This window comes from Polyergus mexicanus, unplaced genomic scaffold (genome assembly GCF_030449975.1).
Source record: "Polyergus mexicanus isolate NDT 795.1 unplaced genomic scaffold, iyPolMexi1.0 SCAF_21, whole genome shotgun sequence".
Lineage (NCBI taxonomy): Eukaryota > Metazoa > Arthropoda > Insecta > Hymenoptera > Formicidae > Polyergus > Polyergus mexicanus.
This window is the reverse complement of record NW_027223341.1, coordinates 2,153,470-2,163,967: the sequence shown is the minus strand read 5'-3', so window position 1 is coordinate 2,163,967 and position 10,498 is coordinate 2,153,470. Positions and strand designations below refer to the sequence as shown.

Sequence of the window (10,498 nt, the reverse complement as noted above, 5' to 3'; positions counted from 1 at the left end):
GGTGAACTATTTTTAATATTAGATTTTTAATATTGGCAGTAAATAACAAAACATAATTTTAATTTATATTGAAATTTTAAAATTTGCTCCTTGAAACATACGAAAAATATCCCTAACATATCCTATAAAAATCCTTCGGATGTTCCACAGGATCTCCCTGGATTCTCCAGAGATTAATATACGGCTATCATTTACTCTTCCTCAGGACATCCAGAGGAGATCTGAGGATTACAATGGGATATCCTGAGGATATCCTACATGTATGTCCTGAATGCCCTTTGGACGTTCTAAGGACATCCTTGTGCTGTCTGGGTATATACTTTCATTATAAATCGTACCAAAGATATTGTACTAAAGATTAGAATATACGAAGATTAAGTACCTGATAAAATTATAAAGATTTTTCTATCTGTAAATATCTATCTATAAACATCTATCTTTAAATATCTATATATTTCATTCCATAAAATAATTTTTATAAATATTTATATTTTAGTTCCATAAAATAATTTCCTACATAAATTCACATTGCACGTTAAGAAGTTTTAGTCGTAATCGTAAAACCGTAAGTAAATCGACCAATCACAATCAAACATTCTAGAACGTAATAAGAATGTTTGAACTGTGATTGGTTGATTTGCTTACGACCTTACGGTTACGACAAAAATTTGTTCACGTGCAATGGTCTTGAGGTTTGTTATTTATGGGCTTCGCAATGGTATATATTCCTAAGTTCCGTTACGGCCTTTGTCGAGTATGGACGTGTTTTGACGCGTTACGCGTGTGTCCTTTGTTTTGACATTATTTTTTTTGGACCTCTTCTAAGAGGATACTTATTATTATTATTTCCATAAGAAACAATGGTGTATGGGCAAATCTAATGCCCAAACAGCCATAGAAGAAGAAGAAGAAGAAGAAGAAGGTATATATTCCTTATAGTACGTTTTTATACGCGTGACAGCGACAAGCGACACAAAACGAATTTCTCGGATCTGATTGGTCGGTATACAAGATGGCGATTTTGGGTTATTTCGCACGAGAATTTCGGCTACTTCCCACCCATAATATCTGGCAACCCTGAAGTAAATCCCAGCACTGCAGTATGGTATATAGTTCAGTGCTCGTCGGTGACCAACCAACGCGTCGTACAAGAAGGTCGGAATAATGCAATAAAACAGACGTTCTGATTGGCTACCCCATAACGCGACGCATGACGCGCTCAGTGGGAGCTCCCCCTTATTGTTCTTCCTCTGTTTCTTGCATCGCAAGAGTCTGTGCCAAGATTTTTGTTTCCGTTGTCGTCGAATTGTCTGGATGTCCTTAGAACGATATTCGGCCCGATATTCTCAACCAGCTCAATCTAAGCACTGGCAACTGGTTAATGAGAAATTTTAAATTATAACGAGAAAGTGATAAGCTCTGTTATATCGGAACATGGACATGGATTTATTGTTCTTCTCGTCCATAGACGATGCCACGAAAGCATGGCTCGACACTCTGCATCGGATGTGGACATTATGTAAGCGCAATTTTTCCAACATAAATTTCTTTTTATCACTTAACACATAAATGCATTAATTTGTAATTGAATCATTTGTAGGGAAGAAATGCGACGGTGTCAGCAAAACATTAACGGATTACTTTGAAACGGCACCAAATCCATATCTCAGCACATTGAGAATCCTTGTCAACACCTCTGACTTTGATCATATGACAAACAGCAAATCGCTTGCATTTGCAGGTTTTTATTTTTTGATTATTAATTTCTTTTGCAATGTACATGATCATAGTTTTTAAATTCAAAATACATTTATATAATATAGAAAATAAATAAAAGAATTTCTTTTTTATTTGTATCAATAGATATACTTCCAATGATTTTGAGCTTGATAATTGTATCTCAAAAACAATCTGCAGGAATACAAGTTGAAGCAAAGTCGATTATTTTTATTTCTACAACATATATCAAAGTCAAGGAAGTATATTCTGTAAATAATTACCAAATTATCTTCTGGAATAATTGAAACAATATTTCAGTTTTTTAAGGTGTAAAGAAATGAAGATTTTGTTTAAATCTAAACTACGTTGTAACTTTGTATTGCGTACATTGTACTTTGCATTTTCTTTGAAAAACTACCTTGTAATATAATTTTGTTCATGTTACAGTGATAGAAGAATTTTCAAATTGGATAAAAGATAGAAAAGAAGGTTATAAGGAATTTCTTGTTCCTGATTTGAAACTAGCAGCTTTCAAATTAATAAAGCAAAAACATATGAAACAAATGCTGCTAATTAAGAATGTTTCTACTATATATGATTTTGTGGAACATAAAGATATGTTTCTACAAACAATAAAGGTATGCTGCCAAAAATGTAATAATTTTTATTCCATACTCGATGTGTTTGTATGTGTGTGTGTTGTGTGTGGCGCGCGCGCGCGCACGCACTATCTTACATACATACATACAATAAATAATATATATATTTATTTATTTATTTATTTATTTTTATAGGAAATGATACGAGATAAAGAATATAAGGAGGCTGCACAATATGCTGCAATGTTACAATTGCAGAGTCATTTTATGGATCCAAAAATATTGTTATTACCACTTATATTACAAAATAAGTTGCAAGTAGTTGATGAATTTCTAGTTGACTGCCAAGATGTTCAAAAGGCCTTGACAACTTATTTAGATAACTTGATAGCACTAGGAGAAAATGTACAAATCATATTGGAACGATTTATTTAGTGAGTGATGATATATCCGTTCATTGACATATAAGACATTTTAATTTTATGATTAATTAATTGAGATTTTTACTGAATTAAATATTTTCAGTGAAAATGATATTCCAGAAGTTAAAATATCGTTAACACAAGTTCGTCCGATAACTAAGCTTATTGCACGTCTAATAAAGCAGTACAATTTGTCACCTGATGTATGTCCACACTTGAACACAAAACGAAACGAAGGAGCATTGCAATTTATCATACATAAACGTTATGTGGATGGTAGCTTAAGTAAATATCCAGTTGTCTTTACAATTATTTAATGACATTATATTATGGGAATAAAAACATATATATATTGATATCTTTTATTTGTTTCGTTTATTGCAGATGTTGCCAGTTGGAGGGAGATGGTGAGAGAGGCAATAGGAAGTGATATTAAATTACAAAAGGAATTACTTCTTATGTTAATTAATGTTAATGATGCACAAGAAGGTTTATATTGGGCGAGGGAATATAGAATACCTAAACAAGAATGGCCATGGATGATTGTGCATGCAGAAGAAAATGAAGAAGAAGAAGAAGAAGGTGCACAAGGTAATGCTCTATAATCTATGTTTTTATATGTACATTTCGCGAATGAAATATTCATAATATTGTAGGTTTTCATGAGCGAGGAAACATATTAGAGTTTTTGTACTATAAATATCAATTTTGTCACTGAATCATTTCAAGTACATACTCAAGACTTCTACTTATGCTTGCATATTCTTTTTACTACAATATCATATTTTGCAGGAGTAAATGATGGAGCTTCTACAAGTAGAGATGAAAATTGGGAATCAATTGAAGATAATCTAAATTATCACGTTTTAAAATTACCAAGAGAATCTATTAATGTAGTGGATAATGGACGCTTATTTGAAGAATTCCTTGATAATGGATTAAGAAATGTTACTGTAGTTGGAATTGATTTAGAATGGAAACCTAGTTTTGGTAATATAACTTGAGAACATAAAAAAAAATTATAAAACTGTTTACAATATACTTTAATATAAATCATTTGTGTGTTTTTTTATGCACAGGAACTAAACAACCAGAACTAGCGCTTATACAAATAGCTACTGAAGATAATGTTTATATTCTGGATGTGACTACTTTCGGTAATGAATTACCTGAACTCTGGGCTGAACTTGGTCTTATGTTATTCGGAAATAAAAATATTATTAAAATTGGTAAGTGTATTTGAAATAATATTGTTTATATTATTTTATATAGCTATATGTGAAATACACACATTTAACTTAATATTTTACATTAAAAAGAAATACTAGATAATTAATATCAGTATATGAAATGGAAACAATATAAATGTTAATACTAAAACTATCGCAATGTACATTACCACAGGATTTGGAATAGCACATGATATAACAGTGATACGCAATAGTATACCTGCATTGTCATCCATTAAAAATCATGGCCAAGGATATCTCGATTTGATGATTTTATGGAGAAAATTAACAGAAGATTATAATTTTATCTTTCCCTACAAGGGTGACCCAAACTTCACAAGCAAGAGTTTAAGTAAACTTGTGGAACTATGTTTTGGACAAAGATTGGATAAGTCTGATCAATTCTCAAATTGGGAACTAAGACCTCTTAGGGAAAGTCAAATAATATATGCTGGTTGGTGATCCCTCTTTTCTAATCATGTAATATAATTTTCATATAATTAATATATATCTGTTTTATATGACAGCATTGGATGCTTATTGTTTGTTGGAAATATATAAGGTATTAGCAGATTATTCAGCAGATATGGATATACCGTTTGAAGATATTTGTGCAGAAATACAGCAGATTTCACATGCACATAAAAAACCTAATACAAATAAAGTTACACATAAGGTATAAATTACAGAAAATTATATTAACATATACATTGTATGTTATATTATATGGACGCAATACATTGTACAATAGATAACAGCGTTTTTTCGTTGATGAACAGACATTTTGTACATTTTAATTTTTTTATTTTTGTAAATTTTATATAACAAATGCATGCATCTTGGAAGCTATTGTGTGAAGCTATTAAATTATTCATATCACAATAAATATTTTTTGAAAAATACTATATATACATACAAGGTGTCCTAGACTACCCGTACACCCTTTTCTTCCAAAAACTAAACATTTTAGAGAAAAACATTTTCAACAAAAATTGTATGGTTTTGAGGGGAACATAAGATGGTGTCATTGGTTTGACCTTGGATGGCATTGTTAAAGTCAAGTCAAGGACATCTTTAATTTCTTAAATAGAACCCCCTATTTTTTATTGCATATTCTTATAGCTTATGTCGAGAGCTTTCCAAAACACTATAATAAAGTATTTTTTCATTAAGTACTTTTTGAGTTATTTTATATTTTAATATGACATATTTTGATATAAAAAATTAAATATGTTGTAAAATATTTAGTTTTCGATAATCTTACCATAATACTTTTATGTACAGAATAATGAAACAAATCAATTAGTATAAAAAATAATTGTTTTCAAGAAAATTGTTTACAATGTATTTTTTTAACAATTTTTTTTTGCACTAATTGATTTGTCTCATTATTCTGTACATAAAAGTATTACGGTAAGCTTATCGAAAACTAAATATTTTACAACATATTTAATTTTTTATATCAAAATATGTCAGATTAAAATATAAAATAACTCAAAAAGTACATAATGAAAAAATACTTTATTATAGTGTTTTGGAAAGCTCTCGACATAAGCTATAAGAATGCAATAAAAAATAGGGGGTTCCATTTAAGAAATTAAAGGTGTCCTTGACTTGACCTTAACGATGCCATCCAAGGTCAAACCAATGACACCATCTTATGTTCCCCTCAAAACCATACAATTTTTGTTCAAAACGTTTTCTTTATAATGCTTAATTTTTGGAAGAAAGGGGTGTACGAGTGATCTAGGACACCCTGTATATATGTATAATAATTTTTTGGTAATTATGCATAAAGTGGGTAACCTGACAGATGATATAGACCTTGACATATGTTGTCAAGATCACGACCCTGAATAATATCCAAGAAGTTTCAGCTATCGGTCATTGTTTATTCAAAGTTACAAACAATTAAATTATACGATAAGTACAAGTATTAAATATGATAATCTGAACTTTTTTGAGCGTGGAGTTTTGTATTAATTGTATATTTAAGTATTTAAATAGATGTATGGGCGCGACTCGGCCAATCTCCCTTTCTCCCCATCCTCAAAACAATAAACTTAACCCAAACCAAATTCTATTTTTGAAATAAAAATTAGGTTTGGGTTAGCTTAGTTTTTTTGATGATGGGAGTGCAGGAGGAGGACTTCTGCTTCTTTCCCGCCCATATATTTATTTAAATATTAAAATGTACAATTAATAAAAAATTCTTGCTCGGAAAAGTTCAGATTTTCGCATTTAATGCTTGTTCTTATCGTACAATTTAATTGTTAATAACTTTTTAACGAACAATAAGCGACGGCTAAAACTTCTTGAATGTTACTCAGGATCACGATCTTGACAACATCGAAGTCAACGTCATCCGTGAGGTTGTCCACTTTATACATAATTACCGTATGTGTGGTTTTCTTTTATGTGCTCTTTATGTATATGTATTATATACCTAGACATTTGATAATTTCCAACTACTTTACAGAGACCTATACATTCAAATCTTACCATGTCTGATAGAGACAACGAGAATTATCGCGCGAACGCAGGAGCTTCACCAAAATACGAAACGGCACCTAACTACAAATCTATGGTTAAACAGGGGTATCATAATAAACAGAATAAATCTGTGCATCTTGGAACAGCTAATGATGAAAGACACGATAATCAAAAGAGATATGACAATCATGATCGGGATCAGAATCGGGACAGATGCGCGCGTGTTGGAATAATTCAGATAGCTAATGACACAAGAACTGATAACCAAAGGAAATATGACAATTATAATAATCATAATCAAAACAGATACGCACACGTCGGAATGATGCGAGGGGTAAACGGTGGAAGATATGAGAATCAAAAAAGACATAATCATGAGAATTATAATAGATTCGACAACTATGAGAATCATAATAGATACGATCACCCAAACAGATACAGTAATCAAAGTAGACGCGATCATTATAATAGATACGACAAACAGATCGGTAGACGGGAAGATGTTCAGGATAGATTTCTAGACAACTTTGAAAAGATGAATAGACCGGAATCCAGAGTACAGCGACAACATCAGGGGGACCCGGTCATCGCGCATACGTGGCGCGTTGTATGCGACTCGATGCTGGGTGGCTTGAGCAGCAAGCTACGGATGTGCGGTGTGGACTGCGTACATGTCTTATTCGATCAGAGTGGAGACGATTCCGCCAGATTGGCAATGCGTGAAAACAGGATTTTGCTGACGCGTAATAAAAATTACGAAAGAGTAAGATCCACTTTGTATGTATTTGTCATAACCGAACTGTTGTATTCTTATTTTATTACATATTGCAGTTCAAGCAGTATCTACCACTAAAGAACTGCTACAGGATAATGGCCGACATACCTGACAATCAATTACGCGAAGTTTTATGTTATTTCGATGTAATTGTCATGCAGAATGACATTTTCAGCCGATGCCAAATATGTAATTGCGATGAATTCGTCAAAGTCCCGAAGCAATTAATGGACGATCTTGTGCAAAGGTGAGCTATTTTCGATCTATATATATTGCTTTGCTTTTGTTTTATAATCTTTTCTCTTATTGTCAATTTTATGATATAAAAGCAATGATTTCGCCTTCGATTTAGCTTCGTGAAAATTATAAGAAAGAACAATTATCAAGTGCTGCCTAATCGAGTTGACAGCATAGGAAAAGCTGGCGTTGATAATGATAGCGACGATTTCGAACTCGCCCGAAATCCGAACAATTATTTTACGAACAGCGAACATCGCACATGGCATCTGACCACAGACACTATCGATATCGCCACGTGTACAACGAGATACCAAATGCGGATACAAATCGATAAAGTCCCACTGAAAGTATTGAAGAATGTACAGGTTTTTTATGTCTGCGAACATTGCGGGAAAATATATTGGGATGGTTCGCACTTGGAGCGAGCTCTTAACGGTGTTATCAAAGATTTAATCGTTAAACAATAAGTATTAATATTAAATGTGATAAAAAAAAATTCGAAGACTCCTGCTCAAAAAATTAGAGTAAAGGACAGAAAAAAATCAAAATCATCGTAGTTTGAAAAACTTCGAGTAATGATTGTTCCTAGAATTTACATGCCGCCAATATCGATATGTGATATTGTCATGCTTATTAAAGCGCTGTACACATCTGATCGTACTAATATTTGCGACATAAACAAACATATATATTCTTTGTCGATATATTATTACCGTTCTTGTATTTTTAAGATATATTTTATCATTCTTGTTTTGTTCATTTTAAATTTCACTACGTTATACAGGGTGTCCCATTTTAATCTCCTCAGGCAAATATCTCAAAAACCAAGCCCGGAAGAGAAAAATGTTTCAGACAAAAGTTGTTTGGTTTCGAGGGGGCCATAAGATGGTGACAATGATTTGACCTTGGAAAATCATTTGAAGGTCATGTGAAAGTCAACTTTAAAATCTTAAATGGAAACCCCCATTTTCTATTTAGTATTCTTGTAGCTGACATCGAGAGCTTTCCAAAACACTATAATAAAGTATTTTTTCATTAAGTATTTTTTGAGTTATTTTATATTTTAATCTGACATATTTTGATATAAAAAATAAAATATTTCGTAAAATATTCAGTTTTCGATAATCTTACCGTAATACTTTTATGTACAGAATAATGAGACAAATTAATTAGTGCCAAAAAAAACAAATAATTGTTTAAAAAAATACATTGTAAATAATTTTCTTAAAAACAATTTTTTTTTTTATACTAATTGATTTGTCTCATTATTCTGTACATAGAAGTATTACGGTAAGATTATCAAAAATTAAATATTTTACGAGATATTTAATTTTTTATATCAAAATATGTCAGAATAAAATATAAAATAACTCAAAAAGTACTTAATAAAAAAATACTTTGTTATAGTGTTTTGGAAAGCTCTCGATGTCAGCTACAAGAATACTAAATAAAAAATGGGGGTTTCCATTTAAGATTTTAAAGTAGACCTTCACATGACCTTCAAATGATTTTCCAAGGTCAAATCATTGTCATCATCTTATGGCCCCCTCGAAACCAAACAACTTTTGTCTGAAACATTTTTCTCTTCCGGGCTTGGTTTTTGAGATATTTGCCTGAGGAGATTAAAATGGGACATCCTATATATATACAGGGTGGTCCTGTTAACAGTCCCCACGATTTTTAAGGCATTTACAATAATCTGACATAAAAAAGTTTCAAACAAAAGTTGTGTGGCTTCAAGGGGGCCATAAGATGGTGACAATGATTTGACCTTGGAAAATTATTTGAAGGTCATGTGAAGGTCAACTTTAAAATCTTAAATGGAAACGCCCATTTTTTATTTAGTATTCTTGTAGCTGACATCGAGAGCTTTCCAAAACACTATAACAAAGTATTTTTTTATTAAGTACTTTTTGAGTTATTTTATATTTTAATCTGACATATTTTGATATAAAAAATAAAATATTTCGTAAAATATTCAGTTTTCGATCATTTTACCGTAATACTTCTATGTACAGATTAATGAGACAAATTAATTAGTGCCAAAAAAAAACAAATAATTGTTTAAAAAAATACATTGTAAATAATTTTCTTAAAAGCAATTTTTTTTTATACTAATTGATTTGTCTCATTATTCTGTACATAGAAGTATTACGGTAGGATTATCAAAAACTAAATATTTTACGAGATATTTAATTTTTTATATCAAAATATGTCAGATTAAAATATAAAATAACTCAAAAAGTACTTAATAAAAAAATACTTTATTATAGTTTTTTGGAAAGCTCTCGATGTCAGCTACAAGAATACTAAATAAAAAATGGGGGTTTTCATTTAAGATTTTAAAGTTGACCTTTACATGACCGTCAAATGATTTTCCAAGGTCAAATCATTGTCACCATCTTATGGCCTCCTTGAAGCCACACAACTTTTGTTTGAAACTTTTTTATGTCAGATTATTGTAAGTGCCTTAACAATCGTGGCGACCGTTACGAGGACCACCCTGTATATAAAACGTAGTGAAATCGCACTATGAAATAATATAATCTTGATCTGATAAAATCGATCACATAATATTATATAGTTATGATGCTATAGATTTTAATTTAGTTTAAGTTAATATTATATAATATTATAATCACTGCTATCATTAACTGTCATTTTATTAGCATAAGTTGTTAAATAATCAAAAAGTTTATCAGATTTCTATCATTTTTTTAAATCGATAAATAACAAGAGATTTAAGATGCAGATTTAGATTATTGATTGATGAGGACCACAAACAAGTATCGCATTGTAAGATGCAATTTAATACATGACTGCATATTTATGATATTCCTCTACATATAAGAGCGAATCAAATGCATGCCAAGTACTCAATGTATTGACTTTGTTGATTATTTGTAATTTCTTGCAACTATCTTTGTAATGAAAAAAACAACTATCTTTGTAGCAAGAAAAAGCGAAGATGTCCATAGAGTACAAGATGATATTATTCTGATTTGTTTAAATATATATTTT

General features: G+C 30.9%; 1 protein-coding gene across 1 annotated transcript; it reads left to right on the top strand.

The window, feature by feature from the left end:
* Positions 1-1,239: 1,239 nt before the first annotated feature.
* Positions 1,240-8,499, top strand: Nbr (exonuclease mut-7 homolog). The gene is made up of 13 exons (XM_070312108.1): positions 1,240-1,519; positions 1,601-1,741; positions 2,167-2,357; positions 2,514-2,752; positions 2,844-3,025; positions 3,125-3,331; positions 3,533-3,730; positions 3,820-3,969; positions 4,145-4,423; positions 4,497-4,645; positions 6,449-7,225; positions 7,294-7,484; positions 7,590-8,499. The coding sequence occupies exons 1-13, from the start codon at positions 1,435-1,437 to the stop codon at positions 7,942-7,944; spliced, it is 3,144 nt and encodes a 1,047-aa protein (XP_070168209.1). The 5' UTR covers positions 1,240-1,434; the 3' UTR covers positions 7,945-8,499.
* The last annotated feature ends 1,999 nt before the right edge of the window (positions 8,500-10,498 follow it).

Excerpts from the sequence above, each read along its gene's own strand:
- Nbr (XM_070312108.1), top strand. The coding sequence starts at position 1,435 with ATGGACATGGATTTATTGTTCTTCTCGTCCATAGACGATGCCACGAAA. Across the intron at positions 3,731-3,819 it reads AGAATGGAAACCTAGTTTTG|GAACTAAACAACCAGAACTA; the intron begins GTAATATAACTT and ends TTTTATGCACAG. Across the intron at positions 3,970-4,144 it reads TAAAAATATTATTAAAATTG|GATTTGGAATAGCACATGAT; the intron begins GTAAGTGTATTT and ends ACATTACCACAG.